This window comes from Magallana gigas, chromosome 1 (assembly GCF_963853765.1).
Source record: "Magallana gigas chromosome 1, xbMagGiga1.1, whole genome shotgun sequence".
In the NCBI taxonomy this organism is placed as follows: domain Eukaryota; kingdom Metazoa; phylum Mollusca; class Bivalvia; order Ostreida; family Ostreidae; genus Magallana; species Magallana gigas.
Window position 1 is genome coordinate 70,650,792 of NC_088853.1, and position 26,132 is coordinate 70,676,923.

General features: G+C 31.0%; 1 protein-coding gene across 12 annotated transcripts in view; it reads left to right on the plus strand.

The window, feature by feature from the left end:
- The window catches only part of LOC105338723 (multiple epidermal growth factor-like domains protein 10), a 128,588-nt gene extending 116,523 nt beyond the window's left edge, over positions 1 to 12,065 (plus strand). Inside the window, exons 12-26 of one of the 12 annotated variants that reach the window (XM_066072086.1) lie at positions 655 to 792; positions 1,175 to 1,306; positions 1,747 to 1,884; positions 2,346 to 2,477; positions 2,925 to 3,062; positions 3,743 to 3,880; positions 3,979 to 4,110; positions 4,794 to 4,925; positions 5,587 to 5,724; positions 6,494 to 8,042; positions 8,188 to 8,283; positions 8,724 to 8,805; positions 9,237 to 9,324; positions 9,956 to 10,215; positions 10,324 to 12,065. In XM_066072086.1, the coding sequence (XP_065928158.1) occupies positions 655 to 792; positions 1,175 to 1,306; positions 1,747 to 1,884; positions 2,346 to 2,477; positions 2,925 to 3,062; positions 3,743 to 3,880; positions 3,979 to 4,110; positions 4,794 to 4,925; positions 5,587 to 5,724; positions 6,494 to 6,819 (1,544 nt within the window). In that variant the 3' untranslated portion in view covers positions 6,820 to 8,042; positions 8,188 to 8,283; positions 8,724 to 8,805; ... (1 more) ...; positions 9,956 to 10,215; positions 10,324 to 12,065. Of the gene's footprint in view, positions 1 to 654; positions 793 to 1,174; positions 1,307 to 1,746; positions 1,885 to 2,345; positions 2,478 to 2,924; positions 3,063 to 3,742; positions 3,881 to 3,978; positions 4,111 to 4,771; positions 4,926 to 5,586; positions 5,725 to 6,493; positions 8,043 to 8,120; positions 8,296 to 8,723; positions 8,806 to 9,236; positions 9,325 to 9,955 lie in introns of those variants that run through there. The other 11 variants (XM_066072279.1, XM_066072323.1, XM_066072138.1 and 8 more) reach the window with 11 other exon arrangements.
- Positions 12,066 to 26,132: the final 14,067 nt, after the last annotated feature.

Genomic DNA, 26,132 nt, shown 5'->3' on the forward strand with positions numbered 1-26,132 from the left:
ATGATTTTAAAAATCTTTTTATGAAAAAAAGAATTATATCTTGAACAGTCTTGTTTTGTTTTGTTTTTTTAGTAAGTACTGTCTAAATTATATTTTTCCATCGTTACAACTTGTTATTACTGTCTTTAGATTAAGCCAAGTCAACTGAGCTGATTTCAACCTCTATTAAGCTCAGAACTATTTGCTTATAAGATGATATTAAACTTAAATATTTACATTGCATTTTATCAAATATAAAAAAGCAACAATACTTTAAGTCGCTGCTCGCATCTTACGTTGAGTTAAATGGATTTGTAACGCAGATAAATAAACCAACTAAACGAATTTTCAAAAGCTTAAATAGAAAAATTGTCTTCATGTTTAGAGTTGTTATCATTCAAGAATATGTTTGGTTTAGCCATATATTTTATGTTAAGTATCAATTAACAAATGTATAGTTTGTTCATTTATCTAATCGTCCCAGTATTTTACATACAAGTGCCAAAAAAATTATTTTTATATATTAATCTATATGTTTTCAATCAACCCTAGTTTTGAAACATTTGTTCCCTTTTCCAAATTTACTGTTTTATATAATTTAATAAATAGACGAAAAAGATTAACCTTGGTTTGTTATTAGAATACCAAGAGTTTGTTTTTCTTTTCTTTCAACAGCTTGTGATAAAGGATCATTTGGTGATAACTGCAGTAAAACATGTGGATACTGTCGTGAGGTTGACAGGTGTTCCAATATAAATGGGACATGTTTGACTGGATGTGATGCTGGTTATCACAAGGACTTGTGTAAAACACGTGAGTAATAAATTTTACCAAGGTACTTACTTCAGATCCATCCCCAACAACCATCTATCAAAATGTATAATGACCATTTGAAAAAAAAACCATTTTCATTACAAAATAATTTAAACCTCTGTCCTCTTAGAATATATGTATATCATTATCTGATTTTGATATTACCTACATTAATAAAAAATGCATATGAAATTATTGTAGTGTGCATGTACCTTTCCTTAAAAGTAAATTTTAAGAAGGTCGACTAGCTGGAGGCGACTGAATAGTAATGTTGTCTCCTTCAATCATCTTTAATATGCCTTAAATGCCGTTTTCAGTTAAGTAAATGCCAATGTTTGATTCTATGTGCCTTTGTGTGTCATATTTTATATGGTAATTGTAGCTTGTCCATACGGATTCTTTGGACCAGACTGTGCCAACAGATGTAACGACGCCTGTGATGGTTGTGACAGATTCAATGGTTCCTGCAATTCTGGGTGTAACCCCGGATGGCAGGGAATAGAATGTCATGATGGTAATTTAGAATGTTATTATTTGTAAAAAAAATAAAAAGCATACCGCCTGAATGTATATATATATTATATAAATAATATCCTTTTAGCTTACTCACATTTGATAGCTTTTAACACATTTTATAAAAAGGTGAAGTAAAAAGCGTAACGGCAGAATGTTAGGGCAGTCTGTAATTATTCATTTTGCAAAGATTAAAACCCCCAAAACTACCCCTTTTCCTACTGTTTAAAGCGGACACACATAACATTAAAATATAATTTTATTTTTTTTTTAAGAAAAAGTGCATAAATGCTCAATTTTTTTTAAAAACTTAAATTTACAAATTATATGAGTAAACTTAAATATTTATGATTTGAAAATAAATTAAATGTATTTTATAAAATAATTGACAAAACATTATATCCGATATGATAAATAACATTTTGTTTGCACTTTCACCAGCTTGTGATAAAAGGTCATTTGGTGATAAATGCAGTAAAACATGTGGATACTGTCGTGACGTTGACAGGTGTTCCAATATAAATGGGACATGTTTGACTGGATGTGATGCTGGTTATCACAAGGACTTGTGTAAAACACGTGAGTAATGAATTTAACAAGGCGTGGACTTCAGACTCAACCTGCACTCTATAAAACATGTTTGATGATCATTTTAAAGGTTATAATAATTGTCAACAAGATATGAACTTCAGATCCATCCCCAACAACCATCTATCAAAATGTATAATGACCATTTGAAAAAAAAAACAATTTTCATTACAAAATAATTTAAACTTCTGTTCTTTTAGAATAAATGTATTAAATTATCATATTTTGATCATATCTACATTATTAAACAATTCATATGACATTTTTGTAGTGTGCATGTACCTTTCCTTTAAAGTAAATTTTACAAAAGTCGACTAGCTGTAGGCGACTGAATAGTAATGTTGTCTCCTTCAATCATCTTTAATATGCCTTAAATGCCGTTTTCAGTTGAATAAATGCCAATGTTTGATTACATGTGCCTTTGTGTGTCATATTTTATATGGTAATTGTAGCTTGTCCATACGGATTCTTTGGACCAGACTGTGCCAACAGATGTAACGACGCCTGTGATGGTTGTGACAGATTCAATGGTTCCTGTAATTCTGGGTGTAACCCCGGGTGGGAGGGAATAGAATGTCAGGATGGTAATTTAGAAATTTATTATTTGTAAAAAAAATTAAAATCATACCGTATGAATGTATATATATATATATATATTATATAAATAATGTCTTTTTAGCTCACTCACCTTTGACGGCTTTTAGCAAATTTTATAAAAAGGTGAAGTAGAAAACGTAACGGCAAAATGTTAGAGCAGTCTGTAATTATTCATTTTGCAAAGATTAAAACCCCCAAAACTACCCCTTTCCCTACTGTTTAAAACGGACAGCCATAACACTAAAATAGTATTTTATTTTTTTAACGAAAAAGTTCATTAATGCTTAAATTTATTTCAGAAACTTAAATTTACAAAGTATTTGAGTAAACTTCAATATTTATGATTTGAAGATATATTAAATGTATGTTATAAAATAATTGACAAAACATTATATCCGATATAATAAATAACATTTTGTTTGCACTTTTACCAGCTTGTGATAAAAGGTCATTTGGTGACAACTGCAGTGAATCCTGTGGACACTGTCTTGACGTAGACAAGTGTTCCAACATTAACGGAACATGTTTGACTGGATGTGAGGCTGGTTTTCAGGGGGAGTTGTGTAAAACACGTGAGTTTATGAGTTAGGGCTTGTGAGGTGTGATCAAACGTTTTTTTACACTCTTAAATAAGATACTATATAATATATTACTTAAATATACGCGTCGTTGCAAGATGCAGATAATCGTGATACGACTCGTTCGATCTAATCAATACGATGATGAACTAAGCATTTTTATAGGAATCAATTTGTTTTTGAATTTAACTTTAAGTCATTAACCAGAACCTTTGTATAAAAAGCACGTATGCAATATTTACTGCACAGGTCGTCATCGGTTTCAATGAGTGGTGGTATGGATTCGTCAAACCACAGTATAGTTTTCCATAAATCGCATCGCACTACAACAATCACTAATATCAAGATAAAAATTATGGACAACTAAAGGGTCATTATAGTATCTGTAATCTATTTTTGGATATTTTTTGTATACATGTCTTGAATTTGAGATAGAGTTAACATGAAATAAAGAAGATTCATTAACAATTTATTTCTTACGGGTTAAAGTAGCATAACAATAATTCAACAAAGATAAAATTGAATCATATAATGTGATAGAAGATCCTTGGATAAGAAATTTGAAATCAAATGTTGTTATTTAATTTGTAAGTTAATGATTTGTATTTATTTGCATTTACAAAAATAATAATCGTTAATATTTGAAACTCAACAAAGATGGAATTAATTGATAGAATGTGACAGAGGATTCTTTGGTGTTGACTGCAATGAAACATGTGGACACTGTCAAGACGTAAACCAATGCTTCCATACTAATGGAACATGCTTAACAGGATGTATTGCTGGCTTTCAAGGTGACCTGTGTAAAACACGTGAGTATAAAAGCGTTATTTTTGTTTATAAAAGATAGGAAAAATATCTCTATTATAAAGAAATATTTGCACGGAATTTTGTTTATTCTTTTTGTTAGCATGCCAGCGCGGGTTCTTTGGAGAAAATTGCAACAATAGATGTCTCGATAACTGTGCAGGTTGTAATGATGTAACTGGTATGTGTGAATATGGATGCCTCAAAGGGTATACAGGATACTTCTGCGAAAACGGTGATTTTTAAATAAGCTATTCATTAAAAAAATATCTACATAATGAATTGTTTGGTAACCAAATGATATCAACGACCATAGGTTAAAAAAGAATGATGCATAATTAAAAGGTGAGTGGGAGTAATAACAGTGTGACGTTTCGATAACTACAACAAAAATAAACACTGAACGCACTATCACCGTGCATTTCTAAAAAAAAAAAAGAACCATAATGCATCAAAGATATTTTTGAAAGAACTATAATCCAAAGGTTTGTTCCTTATTAGGATAAATTAAGCTGTTCTTTTTCATTGTGTAATTCTTATTTAAAAAGCCTTCTGATTTCACCCTTTGAACATTAAAAAAAACCTAAAAACAAAATCTATCTGTCTATCTTATATTCCACAGTCTATGGCAAGGGGCATCTCAAAGTGTCAATATATACAGAACTGTTTTCAAGTTTGCTAGAAAATAAGATAATGATTATTCTATACTGGATTGACATGTAGTGACATGTGGTGACATTTGGTGACATGTGGTGGTGACAAACAGTGATTTACGTAATCATATTTAAAAAATGTTCTTTAACTATGTAAAAAAACACTTATTGGGCATTAAATTGAACATAAATACGTATATTGGACAATCGCTGCATTGTGAAAATTGTGTATATTAAATTTAGTGCGTTTTCCTATAAACGATAGCTTGCCCATATGGATTGTTTGGACACAAATGTACAAGTGAATGTAACGACACCTGTACGGGCTGCAACAATGTGAATGGTGTGTGTGACAGAGGATGTCATCCAGGCTGGAGGGGAGACTACTGTGATATAGGTTAGTTATCTCATAGGACAAGCTTTTCAGTTGTTGATATATTTAAACTTTATCAATATAACATATTCTTGAGATTTATATTTTGTTACATCGTAATAAGAATTCTAAATAATACTAGAGGATGAAAACAAAGGCAAAATACATGTAGAATATTACTAATAACACCAGTTCTTCTTCTGTTTTTTTTATTTTTTAAATCTGAATTTTATAAAGATGAAATTCCACATAAATTCTTTATACTTTTTATCTTTTTATTTTTCTAACGGAAATTTCGATTTTGAATTGACTATATACTGCATCAAATGTCATCCATATTAATAGAGACATAGGTACCTCCTTAATTGTTTTATGTGAATTATATTTTGTTTGAAAAGACATGTACTCAATTTAGAGATTGCAGTCATTGTTTTCACCTGCTTTAGCGGAATATATTTCAGCTTAACCATTGATCGAACAATAAACTTACTTTATATAACCTTTTAAAAAAGTGCATGCGCAAAAATTAATTGTGCCAACTCACTGACATTTGCATTTGCTCTTGAATATGTGTGCGCCAAATTTTCTCGTATTTTAGTGGTGCACATTCACAATTCTGTCTTCAAACTTACATAAAAAACTGAATAGCTAATTAACAAACCAAAGCTGCCTTTTTATTTAAAAGCTTGTGACAAAGGACTTTACGGCGTTGACTGTAACGAAACTTGTGGACGGTGCCGTAATGAAAGTCACTGCGTTCATACCAATGGATCATGCCTAACTGGATGTGATGCTGGTTATGAAGGCGATTTGTGTAAAACACGTACGTACCTGTTGATGAAAATAAACACAAAAATTAATTATTTCAATAAATAAACAGATAGATAGATAGATAGATAGATAGATAGATAGATAGATAGATAGATAGATAGATAGATAGATAGATAGATAAAAACTTAAGGCTTTTTGTTTTTCCTTATCTGGAACAATTTATTTTAAAGTACTGTGTATTCATTGTACATGATGAGTGTATCCTTGTAAAGCCCTTCTTAGCTTAGCTCTAATCTTATTCCGTTCTCAGATTTCCGATATTGTACCGGGAAAAGATGGTGTGCATAAACATGAACCATTTATCATGCTATGACGGTTTAAAATAAGGGGTTACATTTTTCATTTTTCCACTGAGAAAAAAATCCTCGGTACAAAATTATCTATTTAAAAAATCCGCCATTTAGATTGGCCTCATATATCAAATGTCAGAATTTCAACCAACGCTCTACAGTACCGAATAAACACAACAAAACAGAAAATGGACCCCGATCGAAACCTTCGTCGGCTTTCACATTGTTCGCATTATGTCCGCTTCAGGTCTGCTACGGCGCTCTGAAAAAAAAATGTAAATTGTCATTTGTATTCTTTATTGATAGCGGGGATGTAAGAGGTAATATGAATTTTGACTACAGTTCTATATCCTACTGTCCTGTAACCAAATATATTTCAGATTTTAATCAAGTAGACTAGGTATGTTTTTGTCTTGCGTGATAAAAAAAACTTGCAATCTTATCTATTTATATTTATTAATGTTATTACAGCCTGTCCATATGGATTGTTCGGACAAGATTGTACTGGTGAATGTAACGAAAACTGTACGGGCTGCAACAATGTGAATGGTGTGTGTGACAGAGGATGTCACCCAGGCTGGATGGGAGACTATTGTGATATTGGTAGGTTAGATTGCATGGAATCTGTCTATGTTGTTGATATGATACAACCTTACTCATATTACATATCCATAGTACCTTTTTCAGTTATAAGTGACTTCAAATCATTGATGCAGGATAGATCTCCAACAGATTTGTTAATACTCGCAACAGGTTTAATTAATTTTATGTTTTTAACATGTTTAATGCATTACTAATCATGATTTATGCCTTTGCAGTTTGATATATGGTAGGAAATAACAACGTTTCAAATTATATACATGTTGATACTATCCTTAATATATACACCTCAACAATAAACACTCTAAGCAGATTCACAAAGTCTTTACACAAAAAGAAATGGAAGTCATTATGAAGGTCACAACTTTACTCTGCATTCATATAACTGTATTTATGGCGCATCAGAAAAGTCTTCTTGCTTAATACAACTGACAAATACTAATTTTTTCTTCAACAAAGACGCGGATCTTTAAAAGTGTATCAGTTTGTGTCTAGTTAATGTTGGTCGTATGTCAAAGAGTGTGCTGTTGGTCAGTATTACACCAGTAAAAAACAAGAATTGTCCACAAAACAAAACAAAACAAACAAACAATAAGAAACATACAGAGGGACAAAGACAGAGAAGCAGAGTAAGAGAGAGAGAGAGAGAGAGAGAAAGAAAGAAAAAGAGAGAGAGAGAGAACCCACATACACATTGTTGGTTCTATCGTAATGGTGTAAATCCGCCTTAATAATATTAAATTATCGATTCGGAAATGCATTGTACGCGGTTTTTTAAAAATATGATACATGTATCCTTGAGGGGTAACTGGTAGGTATTAAGCAGATAAAAGAAAAGAAATTGCTCAATCGGTAAGTAATGCAACTTTGATTATTAAAACCCTTTTTAATTGTGCTGATTATAACCTAAAAAGGTTTGTTCATATTATAATATTTTAAGTGCGCAATTGTGACTAAACACGGACAATTTTGCTTTAATTTGAAGAATTTTCTACAACTTCATTTGATTTGTCCTTGATAACTTTACTTTATCTTATACCTATTTATTTTTTTGCTTTCATGAAACATCAATTTTGAGATTTTCTTTTTATAAATTTATGTATTTTTGTAAGATAATATGTTTATTCAGAGATTATTTTACATAACAATATCATACATGTTTTCTTCAACAAAATAGCGTGGTGTATATATTGACATTGTTAATTATGTAATTAACAACTCAAAAAGTAAAGCAATGTATATCAAAGTAAAGAAATGTATTACACCTGCTTTATGTTCAACAAATATCAACAGTTTTCTGTTCATTTATATGTTTTAATCATGTTTTCAAAGAGGTAACTCACTGAGGGAAATCACCAACCTCTGAATAGATAAGAACGTACTTATAACGTGGATATCCACCATACCCACAAACCTGCTGGTAATAAATTTCAGTGCAAAACCATTCAGTAAATGCTCAATTTATTTTTACACAAATACTTCTTTTCTCGTTAAACAGCTTTCTCAAAGAATATTTGCAGGCCAAATACTAAATCAAATATTTAATACCAACATTTATTTATCAGAGATTTCGTCATCTTGAACCACCTTTCGATAGTTCCGGGTGAATGTAACCTGCAAATCATTTGACGACAGACAACAAGAAACACTTAAGGCTTGTGGTAAGCACTATGGTAAAAACGCGTGTTGGAATACTTCTTATTGTTTCAATCAAACTATGGAAATATTTTGTGCTAAAAATAAATGTAATTGTGTTTTATATCATTTATTATCATATATTATCAGTAAATTCGTCATAATGATGTATTTTGAGCAATGAACAAATATTCAAATGCATGTTGTTGCATGGATGTAAAGATAAGGCGGTGCCGCTTTTAAAAATACACTTAAAATCTACCTTTTATACTGTAAATGTTGATATAACGAAAGATGACAACATCATGTTAAAACGTATTTACCTTTAACAAGAATTTTTTTCCGTTGCTTATGCGATTTGGCTGATTAAACATTTACAAGTCTCAACTCTCTTCTTTAAAATCTTATGAATTCAGATTAATGTTTGACATGTTTACTTATTTGTCGATTCTCCATTGCCACACAGTCCGTTCACCGTACAGACATAGGGAGTAATTTGGCCGCAAACAAAGTCAGAAACATCGGTAGAAACCAGCTATATAGTGTAGGTATGCAAATAATGAAAACAAATTAATATATTTTCAAATTCTTGAATAAAGCATATATATATTTTTTTTTTACAACTAGTGTATTGATCTGGTTAAGATAATTTCATTGTTCAAGCAGAGTCTTTGAAAATCATTCGAAAGTTCAGAAATGATAAGGTAGAACTGTGCTCTTTTCCTCTATAGAAACAAAAAATAATCTTTCTTAAATTAGTAATTGGTCGTCACTTTATGATAGGGATTATCCCTTTTAATGTTTACATGTAAAGGTTCATCACTTGATAATTCAATATAGTTCAATTCAGTTTAAATCTATTTGTTTGCTCCATGTCTTATAGATGTGCATGCTTTAACAGTCAGGAAAAAGCTGATATATGAATTCAGATTAATGTTTGGCATGTTAACTTATTTGTCGATTCTCCGTTGCCACACAGTCCGTTCACCGTACAGACCTAGGGAGTAATTTGGTTGAAGCAAAGTCTTTAAACATCATACAGAAGTTCAGAAATAATAAAATGGCAAGTTAATTATTGTTTTCTCTATGGAATAAAGAAAAGAAAACTATAATACATCTCAATTTATCTCAATATTATCCCTTTTAATATTTACACGTAATTGTTCATCACTTGATAATTCAATTCAGTTTAATTCAATTCAGTTCAAATCTATTTGTTTGCTCCATGTCTTATACAGGAAAAAGCTGATACACATACAATATTAGAATGCTCTTTATTTTTGTCATATACAGACAATAAAATAAACATAATATATTTTCAAATTCTAGAATATAGCATATAAATGGTTCCACTTTTACAACTAGTGTAGCGATCAGTTTCAGATAATTTCATCGTTGAAGCAAAGTCTTTAAACATCATACAGAAGTTCAGAAATAATAAAATGGTAAGTCAATTATTTTTTCTCTATGGAATAAAGAAAAATAAAACTATAATCTATCTCAATTGATCTCAATAATATGCCGTTTAATATTTACCTGTAATTGTTCATCATTTGATAATTCAATTCAGTTTAATTCAATTCAGTTCAAATCTATTTGTTTGCTCCATGTCTTATAGATGTGCATACTCTAACAGTCAGGAAAAAGCTGATATACAACAATATTAGAATGATCTTTATTTCTGTCATATACAGGGAGAAGTACATCTTAATTGTACCGTTGTGGATATCAAAGAACACATGAAGATACGCTCTCTTAAAACAATGCTCTTTCTTATATCAAATGCGGATTTATGCTATGGAGTTCTACAATCAAACTTTCGACGTCAAAACTGAACACAATTTTTATGAAAATATCTCCGAATGAATAATGTTGCCTGTTTTCTTTTTCCGAACCAAGTAAATTACGTAAGGGATCATTTGAGGCACTACTTCGAAAAGCCAACTGCGGTTACAAATGTGATTGTTATATATACTTGTATGTCTATATCAATGAATTCATTTGATGCTCATTTGTAATAAATTAGCGTTTAACTTAACATATATTTACTTTTATTCTACTTTTAGCGAAGCATTCAAGACATGTAATAGTTATAGGATACCAACCATTAAAAGCTACGTTACATAGAGCAATTATACAGATTTAATCGAAATACAACCAGCACATTGCTCTTTATTATAAGATTGAGTGCCACACACGTCACAAAATGCTTCCCGTGTGTACATTACCAAAATCTTTATGTTAGTCTACTGTTTAGCGCTGGCTGGTTATTGACAACCAAATCATGTGCCCCTTTTACAATTTTCTTGCAATATTTATTTGTATATATATATATATATGTATATATATATATATATATATATATATATATATATATATATATATATATATATATATATATTTCACCTTGCTGGTTTCCCGGTTATGTGACTGTCGTTCATGTAGCGTATGATGCTTTTTGTCGTTGTTCTGCTTTGAACAGAACACAGCTTCAATTTTGTCATTTCAGTTACTGTGTAATTTTAATTTTGTGTTATTTAATGTTATTTGTAATTACCAATGAAAATCAAAGTAGACATCCTTAGTATGTATGGTCTATCTTTGTTGCTTTGGTTTGTAGGGCTGAATCAGTTCTATTGTGAATGGCTAAATGTATATTATTTTGCCCTCATCTATTATGAGTATTTGTATTATTTATTGAGAGGTATCCAACTATCAATGTCAGAATGAAATTAGTCTGCTTTCATCGTCTGGCCTTTTATACAAATGTTATTCTGCAAATATATTGTTATACCGGTTGTCTGTTCAGATCTCTACTCCATCTTTACCTCTTATGTTCAGAATTAAAAAATCTGGATTTATGTATATACATTTTTATTTGCATCTGCTGCTTTTGTTTTATTATAGTTCTTGCTAAGCAGCCTTCGGGTGGGTGATTTGGTGGCCTATTTTTTTGGGGGGGGTTCTACTCACCTTTTTTGTGGGCAGGCATTTTTTTATGCTTGTTTTTACTTATGTGTCTACAGTAGGGGGTCTGTCATGTATTTTTTGTAGATATTTATTTTCCATATGTGTCCCCTATTTTGTATATATCTTTTCGTCATTTACTAAATAATGACAATTTTCATTCTTACACATGTGTTCTGTTTCATGCCTGCTTTAGCTAAAAACAAGCTCAGCCTCCTTAGCTAGAACATAAAAGCTAAGGAACATAAATTAATGATTATTGTAAATAATAACTTTTATGTGACGTGCTGTGTTTATTTGTTTGTTTATCTCACTTTACACTGTTCCATACTTTGTTTATGTAATCTCCTGAAGTCTATGTTTTCCCTAACCCTTAATTTGTACTTCTAGTCAAATCAGATGTGTTCAATTTGTCACGTGTCTCTTATTGATCTGTTTATTTTGAACAATGAGCCACGCAATTGCTGTGCAGTGAAATTTCTACCCACCGTCCACCCCTTCTACCTCCTTAGATAGTTATTTATATTTGTAATTTTTGGCCTAGTTTCTATGGTTTCTACCCACCTTTTTTGTGGGCAGGATGATTGTTTTTACTTATTTGTCTACAGTAGGGGGTCTATCATGTATTTTTTGTACATGTGTTGAATAATATTTCTAGTCCTTCGGCCCCCTATCTTGTGTTTTGTGTAAATATTTATTTTCCATATTTGTGTATAATAGGGGGTCATGGTTGCATTCAGCACCACATGTTTTATTACTATGTAACATGTTTTTGAATGCCCCCTTTTTTGTACATATATTTTCGTCATTTACTAAATAAATTACAATTTTTATTCTTACACATATGTTCTGTTTTATGCCTTCTTAAACAAAAATCAGGCTCAGTCATCTTGGCTAGAACGTAAAAGCTAAGGAACATAACGATGTTTATGACGTCAATAGTGGTTTACATTGATACGAATTTCTCGTATATCACTTTATTGTTAACTTAAGAAATGCCACAAACGCATTCTCAATTCGCTTTCTGTTTTGGTAAATGTTTTATTTTTATTAGAATTTTTTTATAATAATGATATACTTTGAAAGCATATGAAAAATAAAACGGTTGCTGTTTTATAACAAGACTGATTATCTGAATATCAGATGCAAAAGAAAATAAGTCAAAATCAAAATAATTTTGGTTTCAAGTATTTTAATGTTCAATCCACACAATGTTCATCCGTATTCTATTTGAAGGGTTTGTGATACGTTTTATAGAAAAAAAATAGAAAAATAAAAAAAAATAGATAAAAATTACACCAGTAGTTTTTTCATTGTTGTTCATTTTCTTTGGAAACATGAAAATATGGAAAAGTTATAAAAGAAAGCCAAGTCGGACAATTAATGAGTCCATTGACATTTTTCACAGCTCAGGAAAAACCCAATGTAAATAGCCTAAGTGAATGGAGAAAAAACCCATATGAACTAGGGTTGTTAGGGAAAAACCGCTGACAAGTTCGATTGTTAGTGGAATATTTGCATGAGGGTTTTTTAAGAACCTTTTTATAATACTGATATACTTGTTATATTCAGTAGAATATTCTCACTATATAACTCTACATAGACGAATAGTCATTAATAATAATATTAGCTCGTCCGAAAAATATTGAACGGTCAATATTTTTTTGATATTGACCGGCTAGGAATAATATCTAATGAACATTCCCTCTGTTTCAAATAATCGCCTCTGATTTGTTGATTTGTAAACGATGACGTAAATAACCTTTCACGACTCCAAAGCAAGGTGACGTCATAATAGAGAGTCAGTCAAGGCAAGTAAACAACGGACGCGCAATGCAACGGTTTGCTATCATAACGGATATAAGGATTTGCGAATTTCTGAGAAGGAAAACCAGGTAGAACATCTGTATGTTAATTCTTACAGTCGGCGGAATATCACTAGTCACAGTTTGATGCGGAGGATATTTTGAAAGTGAACTTTGCACAAAATTGAATTCGTGAATTCTTTGTTGAGCTGAGAAAATTACGGCGATCTGTTTTCAATTACTTTCTTAAATTTTGATTTGTTTCTTCATATAACAAAACAAATACTGACTGTGTTTTCGGGCAACATTGATTATATTAGCCCCCGAGGGACGAAATATTGCCCGACGCGAAGCGCAAAGTTCATTTCCAAAATATCCTCGACATCAATTGATCAGATGTGATATTCCACCGCCCGTAAGAATTAAGTTCAGATGTTCTACCTGATTTTACTTCAAAGTAACTCGCAAATCTTTATTTCCGTTATGATAGCAAACTGTCTCATTGCGTGTCCGTTGTTTGCTTGCTTTGACTGATTGCCTATTATGACGTCACCTTGTTTTGGAGTCGCGAAGAGTTATTTACGTCACCGTTTACGAATCAACAAATCAGAATTGATTAATTGAAAAAGAGGGAACATTCTCTAGATATTATTCCTAGCCGGTCAATATTAAAAAAATATTGACCGGTCAATATTTTTCGGACGAGCTTATATTACAATTATTGACTATTCGTCTATATAGAGTTATATAGTGAGACTATACCATATGACGTCATCTCTGACAGCTTGGTTACCCGTCACGAGACAGAACCAAAAAAAAGTCGCTGACAAGTTCGATGTTAGTGGACAATTTGCATGAGGTTTTTTTTTTAAAGAACCTCTTTATAATACTGATATACTTGTTATCTGAATATCAGGTGGAAAAGAAAATAAGACAGAATCAAACTAAATTTTGGTTAAAAAAATGTAAATATTGAATCCACACAATGTTCATCATTCATTTTCAATATAAACTTTATCAAAGGGTTTATAAATCATTTTATAACAAACATACAAGAAAAATAAAATAAAAATTATACCAGTTAAATTTCTTCGTTTTTTTTCTTCTTTGGAAACAGGAAATTACGGAAAGTGAGATAAGAAAGCCAAGTCGGATAGATAATGAACCTCTGAAAACTGTTCACTGCTAAAACTGTTAATTTTCTACATAAAAGAATTTCCATGAAATACCAAAAAGGGCACTTCGGCCGTTTTAATTTCTTTAATGTGTTCTTTGTGGCGGGATATTGCACCAAGGCGGTGTCAATGTATAAGCAGGGACTTTGTCCGGTAGATGTTTGTGGATTTATACTATAAATATATAAATAGTGGATATATTCAATAACTAACACAGCTTCATAACACAGTGCATTTGTTGTCAAATATTTTATTTAATATTCAGATGAAATAAAAAGCAAGCAGTATTTATAATTGATTTTGCAATTTGATTTTTAATAAAAAAAATTATTAAACCCGAATCTAATACATATACTATGCCAACTCATTAAAGTATTCCTTAGAAAAACATAATAAACAAATGGCAGTTTCTTCATTTTATGAAATAAACATAATGTATTTTGATTCTGCTTTTCATGTTGCCATTCGTACAAATCATTGGTCTTTTAAAAAGCCTATTCATGAATATTTTCCGTGTAGGTTGGGGGTTGGATAGCTTATTACCTAGAACTTGAACTTCCAGCGCTCTAATTGCGATGACATAATCTCTTACAGCTTGGTTACCCACCAGGAGACAGAACCATATAATGAAGAATTGTAGTGTTACACACAGTAACCGGACAGCAGCAGCATAATATATATTCTTTAATAAGTACATATGCGTTATAGTAGGCAAACAACAGGCTCGTAGCATCGTTTTAGAAAGGGGGCATACTCATTTTTAAAAAAAAAATCTTTAAAATCTTCAAAAACCTAATCCGTCGGGGGGGAGGGGGGGGGGGGAGGGGTGGCGTTGTGTATCTTTAATTTCAATTTCACGCATAATTTCCCTTTTTTCATTTCAATTTTTTACATGTTCCATCAAGGTGGAGGGGCCAACTCCATATTAGTTCAATTTTTTTATATATTATTTTATGCAAATTAGTTGCTGCGAAAAAAGTGTGCGCCCCCCCCCCCCCCCTCTGATGCTACGTGCCTGAACAGAACATAAATCAAGGAATATAAAACCGGATGTTAATAATCTGAAACGAGACAAAACAAAAATACAAAAGATCCCGTTATTACGGTATTACCCCTTTCATATATACATTCTTTTGCTTTGGAATACTGCTTTAATTTCCATTGTTAATTTACTAAATATGAATTTTAAACAAACTATCTATAAGGAAACTGACATTTTTTAATGTGGTCTTATGTTATAAAGTTGTATATAACTTTGCCTGAATTAAAACGTTCTCTATCCGAATCTACATGTACCACAGGGGCTGTCGTCAAACGTCAGTGAATATAAGGTAACATTCCACCTATTAATAAATAGATATCTTCTTTCTCTGTAGTGTAGCATAGATATCGTGTTGAATGTCGGTAATGTCAGTTTCATTTAGCGTTATATATGCATAGTGATTAACAAAGGCTTAGGTATGATTTAGATAATGTAATGATTTTGATATATGGACAGAAACTTTTATGACAAAATACGATGACTCGATTATGCGGATTATGCATTCTGTTTTCTGCAATGCTAGCTACCTCATGGAAAAATGAAAATTCTTCACTGTACATTGACACTTGCGATATTCAGTCTTGTTATTTATATTTATCTTGTATGCAAATTGCAAATCAAACCAAGGTTTCTTTGTCTACAAGACATTCTATTGGCTTGAAGACTTGGAAATATATATACGCCTATATTATTTTCAAATTAATTAACAAAAATGTATATACACAACCTATTGTTTTTTTTATATAATGTAGAGCATTTTTATGTGTTTCGTTTGTCTTTAACAAAATCAATCTTATTAAACTATAGTATAAATTATATTTAAATTCTAAAAACGTGATATGTTTTCAATGCAAACAAGTCATACTATAATGATGTTAAAAAAATGACATGCGGATTTTAAAATTCTTGTTTGAGCAAACCATCCGATTAACATGAAAATAAAGGTGTTTTTTTTTTTTACAAAGTATTTATTCACAAAACACACACACACACAATGACCAGTTTGAACTTTAGAGAAACGAGAGAAAATTTTCGTTTAATTTTATAAGTCACCATTTCTATGGAGTCTCTTTGAATCACATAATGGGAAAATTCCATATTTTGGTATGCTAATTAGCGTTAATTATTGCACCTAATGGTTAAACCATTAAACCCTTATCAGAATAAATTAAAAGAAATAACATGCGATGGGAGTAGATTTTACATTTAAAGAAAACAGTTGAATACCCAAAGGTATTAACATATTAAAAAGGTCACCCTCTAAAAGCAAAATGTGTTAAAATTATTGTCTAAAATAAAACAAAATCAATTTAATGATTAGCAAAATAAGAGTTCACGATTTGAAGGATGACTGTATTTGCCAATGAATTAGAACTAACCTTGTTAATGTGGCATTTTTTTAGGTTAACTACACAGTTAATGAGAGAATACTTGGATGATTTTGTGACTAGATTAAGTTGAGGACAGAGAAAAAAGATAAGATTATTCAAATTACAAAGCATTTAATTAAATAGACTACATCTTAATGTTTATAACATTTTATCTTTTCAAATGTACTAATACAACCTTATTCTACTAGTCATGAAAACGTATGTACTAACTATTTAAACCAGCATTAGCATTGGCTTTTATGTTATACTACAGACACTTGTAAATAAAAGAGGAATAACTCTTGAAGAATACTTATACATTATGTATATTGAAAATGGATTTATCTCCTGTGGAAAGCTAAATGTCAAACTAAACACCCAGCTACATGTAGTCTGCAAAAGTTTATTAATTTCTGGTAATTTCTCCAACGTTGCTGAGTGTGGTATTAAAAGATGTCAAAGAACCCTATTCAATCATGCATGATATTCAAGAGAAACAAACATTGTTTTGAGATGTATCTTCAGTTTCAGTTTATTTATTCCTTAAGCCAAATGGCTCATCAGATACAAAGAATACATGATATATATACAATGTTAGACAGAATATGTAGCAATATACGAATTAAATGCATCAAAGTATTGATTATTTATCTATTACCCACACATTTCTGAGTGTTTCTATTCTTGGAGGATATTGTCCTAAATAACTTAGTAGTTTTTCAGTTGACAATAATTGTAATAATTTATACATACTTGATTTATACCAATTTTTTGATGCACAGTTTTCTATATTCATGGTACATCGAACATTAAAGAATAAAGTGATACTCATCTTCAACATCCAGATCACAAAAAAATACATAATCTTTGCTCTTTAGGTAACAGAGTAAATCTTCCCTTCTTTATCATTAATGAATGCGCACTAAATCTGCATCTTGTAATTAACTGAACATACTTGACTGAAATTGGTTTTAATAAATAAGATTTTAGATAAATAAGATTTTAGACACAGATTGTTTGTTAAATATCTATACAGAGCACATTTTGATGATGTTGAAAAAAATGCATTAAAATTTTGCTGAAAACAGTCTTGTAGTCTTTGTTTAAAAAAATCTAAGAACAATGTTTTGTTTGTAACATTTTGACAATACCAAACTTAACCAAATTCCAATGAAAATAACAAAAAAAATTACATTAAGTAGCCAGTTATATTTCATACATGGGTATTTTTCAACCCTTTCAAACATATCTTAATAAATACTTTTCATTATACAATTCTCAGATTCCAATAATGAACACCAAAATTTAACAATGCGTATTTTAAACCTTAAAATTATTGATTTTCAGTGTAATACGCTCATGATAATTATATCTTACAACTATTGTAATGTTATATGCTGAAAGAAAATGTAAAACTTTTTTTTTTACTTTCACTTTTGAAAATATTCACACTTTTTATTCACCAACATAATTGCTCTTAGATGCAGTTTTTACAATTGTATAAAGTCGATGCGATGCAATATAGTACTTGATACTAGATGACTAGATTAAAAAAAATCGGAATATGTTTTTTTTTTCAGCTATTCATCTATATTTCGCAACAAAATGCTGAGTAGGTAAACATATATGATTTGGATTCATTCAAACGGTCACTTTTCTTGCGTAATCCAATGTCTTTACTTGAGCTATTGGTATATGTAACGGTATTTGGTCAATTGAACTATATGACAATTTTCTTCTCTGAAAATAATAATCGGTAATTATTCCACATTAAGATGATCGTGTAAATGCTTTTATTGTGCGAATTTTTAGATACTTTTTTTCTCTCTTACATCACAAGTTTAAACAATCGTGAATTAGATTTTCATTATGACTTTGAAATTGTGCAAATTTGATTTGCGTAAATTTTATATACTGTTCCAGGTTTTGATTCGCGAGGGAAAAAACATGACGCAGAAGATACCCTGATATACGCCATTACGATGAATGTCTGTATAATATTTTTTATTCAATCTGCTGCAAAAGTAAAGTCAGTTTGACTGAAACAAATCTATTCTAAACGTATTCAAGAAGAGGAAAAGAATGTTTTTCCTTAAGGGTGTTGTTTACTCTTGGGTTGAGTTCTCAAATTCGGATTGTTATAAAATTCAATGTAATTAGTAACATTAGTTCTAAACGAAAAAAGTATTTATTGAATGAAATATTATTGACAATAAATTCGATATTTTTACTTTAATATGAAATTAGGCTCAAACAAAAATAGAATTTAAGCCAAATAGAGGAAACTCGAACTTAATTTTGCAGATTTTTTTTCCAATGAAATATTTTTGGCAGTACTCTTATATTAAAAGTTAAGATTTTATATTTTAGTCTATATAATTTTGCATAATTTCTATTGGTTTTACCTCACTTATTTATTAAAATAATCGTATGACACGAATTGCAAAAATATTTAAAAATGCTTAAAAACGATAAAAGACACTATATCTCAAAATTTTGAACATTTTATACCAACAGAATAAGGTCAATATAAGTAGTCCAATACTATAAATGTGTTTGTGTTATCATCATCCAATTTTTTGTAAAAATTGGTCAAGAATGGTAGGGGTTTGAAAACTGAGAGACTTGAATATTATCAAAAAATGTTGCTTAAATTTAAATGCTTTGTATCTATTTAGTGTCACTACCAACTATACACTGTATTTTGTTTTTAAAAGTGTTTTATTAATTGTAATATTTTTACAATGAAGAAAATTTTAATCGTAGTGTAAAATTGTTGGAGGATTTTTCTTGATTTTTCAAAAAAATTATTCAATGGCCACTAACTCAAAAAGTAGGTCATTGACCTACTTTTTTGAAAGCGAAAAATAACACTACAACCAAAGGTCTGTAACATACATTAGATGGTTTTTCATTATAATCAATGGATTTTTTTTTCAATCTGATTAAACGTCATCCATAAGGAGCGCACTTAAATTTTGTGGTTTTATCCACTTAAATCATAATGTCAGTTATATCGAAGTTCTATCACGCCTTACATATATACACAGAGGTACAAGAACAAAGTGACTCTTATGAAATTGATGCTGTTGGAAAAAAACAATTAAGTATGCCTACTCCAATAATACCACATCGGAGATTATATTTATTTTGGGAATACTTTGACAATTATCCCGATTGCATTTGAACATTTAATCAACTTACACGCAGCTGATTTTTTAAAAAGATTTGTTTCTGATAAATATTTAGTTGTAGAACCCAAGATATACTTCATACTTAATTTATTTAATTTTGTGACTAAAAAGTCTGTTTTGTTGTATTTCACATTGTTTTCACGGCAGAACATTTTAAATAGTTTTGAGGCATGTTTTTGATATCTAGTGTAAATTTTGGGGAAATGATAACAACACTGGCTGAAACGTCCATATAGAAAAAATAAATTATACTCAATATACCAATTGACAAAAATGAGAATTGATTAATTTTTGTTTGTCATAACTATATGTAAAAACTCATAAAGAGGATGGGAAGAAAGCATAATTTACACAACTGTCGACGTGTAAAGACATTTTTGGTTGCTCTATACTTAATTACCAACATAGTTATATTCGTGCTGGTTAGCACATACAGCCGTTACCAGGAATCCCAATGTGGGTCTGTCATGTGTCCATCTCTGAACCTCTCTCCATGTCCAGTTGTTGTCCTTCATTTCTTTATCCACAGATCAGGTCTATTTTAGTCTTCCTCTCTTTCTCTTTCCAGTTGGTCTGCATGTCCTGTTCTTATCACCCATTTCCTTATCCACTGATCTTCTATATGTCTCTTTTGGTCTTCCTCTCCTCCTCTTTCCATTTGGTAACCACCTCATCGCATACCCTTGGTATAGAATTAGCTATATAAATAAACGAGAACTAAATTAGAAACTTGTTTTAATCTTGTTTTGTGTATTTTTCATTTATCTTATAGCACATGTTTGAAAAAAAAATAATAATAAATGATTAAATACACGTGAAATGAATAAAATAAAAATATCAAATGAGACGGAAAAAAATTACAACAGCCAAATTAGGCTAAACTTGTACATTCAGTGACAATACACCCAAGTTCGCCCTATTAATCACGTAATAAACACCCGTTCTCATCTTCAACGACAAACATTAAACTTAATTAAAGGGGCATGGTCACGATTTTGGTCGCTTTATTTTTTCTCTCTCAATTTTTATTGTTTAGAATGAAATGCACTAGTAATGCATTTCTAAAAATCTAAAAATTCTAGTGTCAGTCGTAGAGTCAAAAGCAAGATAAAGAGCTTACACAGTTGTGTTATGTAAACAAGGTTCGTGTCATTTTTTTTTTTTACATTGGTTCAATATACTGGTAATACCATCTTTAAGTTAAGTTTTGTTTTATCTGTTAATTCGTGTTAAGCATAAATAAACATTTCCTAACGTTTGCCATATTCATTTTAGGTCTACACCTGGTATTTACTTATCAACATTTAAGTTGTAAACGAGAACTAACTCGACCACTGGCAGTTAAATTTCGGTTGACAATTATGAATGTCTTACGGATGCATTGCAAACGATACAATCAAAGAGATAAATTTAGACAAAACCCGTGACTATGCCCCTTCAATTACATACATGTAGGAGGAATTTTCAATAGAATCCATATTCATTTTTAACACGAGATTGATCGATTTTCAAAACAAATATCAAAAAGTTTTATCGCCGACCCAGAAGATTAAAAATGAATCTTAACCCACTACTATGGATTCCACAAACAAGCACCATTTGTTTGGACCACCTTGAGGACACAGATAAAAGGATTCAACAGCACGACACCAGGCTTGACGCCTGAACGTTCGTCCGATATATTAAATAGAATGCAAGATACAAGGATTACGGACACATTTTAAAACAATTTATAATAAAATAAAACGTACTAATATGCTCAACATGTCAAGCTTATACTGATACCTGTGTCGCTCTTAATCTACCTTTTAAACTGTAATTGCAGAAATACCTTAATAGCGAGCGCAGCTCGCCGGCGCGCAGCGCCGGAGCGAAGCGAGCTCTACGGGCAAGGCATGTGTGAATAGAAAATTCGGACTAGTTGCACATTCATTCAACGGATTTTTTTGGCGTCAGTAAATCGGACCAGTAATGCATTGTTTTAATCGTCCCAGTAGTTCCCTGTAATCATGGCAATTTTTACACTTTACACTCTGACGAGAATCAGCAAGACAACATAAAAACAATAAGGATGTATACGATATACAGTCAGTGCTACCTCTAAAGTTCACGTCAGTACACTCTCAATGAAAAATAATCGAGTGACGTCACAAAGGTTTACACATTGATCCGATAGATTTTTTCGGCGTCAGTAAATTTTGACCCACAATTCATAGTACCAATGGTTTTCAAACCTCACGTTCTCGCGAGAATCAAAGTACAACTTTTGAGAAGCATATATAAGATGTGTAATTTAAAGAACATCATGCTTTTTTAAGTAAATAAAATAGTATACTTCGCGAACTTTTATTTCTCGGGGGATTTTTAGAGAGTCAATCGACACTTAACCAACGTCACCTTTGACGTCACAATAAGAACTGATAAGGGGAAATTACTCTAATTGAAGTTATTGTAAATCTGCTGAAATGATTAAAATCCTCTCAAAATCTTGCAAAGGCTAAGCTAAAGAACAGCTTAAGAATAAGGACATTTCTTCAGATGCAGGAAACAGTTGTAACAGTTGTAAATTGCACTCAATTTGATGAATGCTTACATTTATTTTATTCATTATAATTACGGTAAATTCCTGGAACGTACACGTAGCATCGCCTTTTTTAAAAAGGGAGTGGGTTGGTGGATGGGTGGATGGCAGCCTCACCTAAAAAATCTTTGCAAGCAAAAAAAAAAAAAATTCATGAAAATTATAATCCTTCAGCTCTTCAGCAGTTCAATGGTTTTTTATTTTCACTTCCATTTCTTATATGCGGGGGGGGGGGGGGGGGGGCACCATGTTCTTTTAATATGATAAGCAAATATTTTTAAGCGTAAATTAAAAAATAAATAAATAATTAAACATTAATTTTTTTTTAAACAAGTGGAGGGGGCAAATCCATGATTTTCTATGTGTAAATTGAAAAAAAAAAAAATTTAACATGGGGAGGGGGGGGGGGCTCTTTTTTGAGTCAAGTTTTATATGTAGGTTTAAGAAAAAATGTCTACTGCAAAAAAGGGGAATAAACTGACGTTACAAACACTTTAAAAGAGAAGATACAGTGCAATGAATATTTAAAATCTTTATTATTAGACAACAGTGTACATGTATCCGAGATTAAACTACTGTTCTACTTATCAATAAATAAATTATAACAAATCTTATAAACTATGAATAATGAAAATTTACTGAAAAGTAGGTATGTTTTATTTTTTTGCATTCAAATTTTATGTTGTTAGTTTTATTTTTATTGATTTATTATAATTCATTGTTTGATCATATGCTGTGCTCGCTCCAACGGTCGCACCGTAAAACATATTATACATTGAAATGCATTGTTATAAACCTTATTTACCTTTAACAAAAGAGGCACAACTCTTGAAAAATCTATCAAAATCATGTATGTTGTTAACGCGGCTATGTTAAGGCTGTCCGATTAATTTCACAGCAATATGTAGAGAGTCACTTGTCTGTACTTCATAAGTTATGATGTCATAGTTAACTTTGACGTCACGATCTGCATTCCTTTCGATCGTTCTTCGGGAATGTATCGTAACGTAATAAGTGATATTCATTGTGCATTATAAAACCGCTTCATTCCTTTACATAGACATTGTTATAAAAACTAGTGATACAAAATTCAATATCACTGATATGAAGTATAAAAAGCAACAGTTTTAAAGCCTCGTAATAGGTAAATAACTATTCATAAAGTAATGGTTTTGAGACTCCCCCTGCTGCATGTAATCTAATGAATGGTGATATGTATATGCATATAAAAAACGGCTTGGCGCAAGTGAAAGATAAAAACAATCTTAGCATATTTTACGTGAAATCGGGAGAGAAAATAAGTACCAATGTGAATCTTGCTGAAGAAACCTACCGATTGACCCTATTTTGTGTAAATCGAGCCTAAAATGTAAAAATGTGCCTAATTTCGATGGCGGTGCAAAATGTTTTGACAATATTTCAAATAAACGAAATATTTATATGAACCCCCAGTTTTATTACTTATCGAAGGATTTTTCATAAAAATATTTTTGATTTAATGTCATTATTCACCTGCGCCGATGCGATTTTTATAGATTATTTACCGTGTTAGAATACACCCGTCACGTGCTTAAGAAAAATATATGACGTCACACAAATACCTCAAATATAGTGTTGGATGTCACTGTTAATTTATGTAATAAAAGTTAAAAGAAACTCGCTCGGTTAAAGTTTTTTTTTGATAATTAAAATAGTATCATTTTTCGATATATATTTAGCTTCGGACAACCTTAACATAGCCGCGAATGGATATATCTCCTTTGAAAAGCCAATTGATAGACTAAACGTAAATAACATCCAGATGGTCTGCAAGAGTTTATTAATGGCAATTTTCTACACAAGCTTTTGAGCGTGGTATTAAAAGTTAAAGGATGTACGATATTTAAAGAAAAAAGAAGGTCTACCGTTTTATTTTGAAATGTACCTTTAAATTATCAATCGTAGGCAAAATACGCTTATGACAAATATACGTCTAACAACTTTTGGCATGTTATAAGATGAAAGGAAATATATAACATTCTTACTATTATTGAGGTCAAACATTCATACTTGCGCATGAACGCTCTTAGATGCAATTTTCACAATTGTATAAAGTTGATGCATTGCAATGTCCTACTTGGCATATGATATACGGAGAGAGAAAAAAGAATATACTTATCTTCAACTATTTATTCAAATTTAGAAAGGATGCTGAAAAGGTGTGTATATATATATATATATATATATATATATATATATATATATATATATATATATATATATATATATATATATATATATATATAATCAAAAAAGAAAAAGAAAATGAACAGTTCCAAAGTTTCTATTCACTAGCGCTTTCTGGATTTACATCCTTCTTCAGGTGAACGTACATAAGTTATGAAATTGTTTTCCTTAGAAACGTTTACTATGACGTCATGATGTAACGAGAGTCTTTTCAGGGAAGGAATAGATCCATGACGTCATAATACAATATAAAACGTTAAAGTTCGGGAAAACTGAATTAGACAAAATATGATCATAACGACATCAATAAATTTACAAATACAAAGACTGGTTAGAATAAAGATGATTATATATACATATATTTAATGTTTGTTGAGTTTTGGGGAAAATAATTTAATAAAATAGTTCTCTTTCACAAGTCTCATGGCGGTTGAATCGGTTTTAAGTTTATAAAATGGGAATACTTCATAATCTCCTTTAGCACATCTGTCAAAATGTTCACTGCATGGGATGTTTCTGGTATTGGGATCATTAATCTGCTGGCGATGGACGCGCATGCGGGCGGTAAGCTGTGTTCCGGTTTGGCCGATGTAATGTACGCCACAGTGGTTACATGTAATACCGTAAAGCAGATTTTTGGATTTGCACGACATATCTAAAGACTGGAGATTCGATTTCTTTTAAATGTGGCAAGACTTTTTATGTTAATGAAAATATGTCGTGCAAATCCAAAAATCTGCTTTACTGTTGTTTCATTGTTTTCGGAGCAACATCCGCTACAAATAACATGCAGCTGGAAAAAGAAATCAGCATGAAGAAAAATATCATCATCCGGACATGTAAAAGAAATCTAAACGAACGAAAACAGGCATTTTTGAATGCATTGAAAACTGAAAATATTGTCAACATCTATAAAAAATGGCGACAAGAGGAAAATACCATCATAATGCCGAGAAAATTTCACATAAAAAAAATAGCAGGGGAGGATGAAACTGAAAGAGCAATAAGAAAAAATTTAGCTCTACAAAAATTTGATGCAGAAATTGCACTATTGGAAATAAGATCAACTAGGTATACTCAACGATTTCAAAATATTGATATCAAAATGGAAGATGAAATAAAGAAAATTTCATCCGGAGAAGTTCAGAACCACTTACTTAAACAGTGGAAAAAAGTCACCGATGAGGAGGAAGAAAAGTCTGAATACATCTTGACCAAGAAGAAGGTCTTTTATGACGATTATGCAGAACATTACGGGAACGATGAATTGGACAGAAATGAAAAACCTGCCCAAAACAAATCGTTAAAACCAAGATCAAGGTATCAGCATCGAAACGATAAAACATATGCTGATGTAACCATGGAAAAAAAACAATGAATCGGCGAGACAGAGGACTAACAATCAAACATTTAAATCAACACAAAATAACCAACGACACCATGGAAACTGGAATCAAAACCAAAGGTACCTTAAACCAACAACCGGAAGAACTCATCAAAGAGACCAAAGCTATA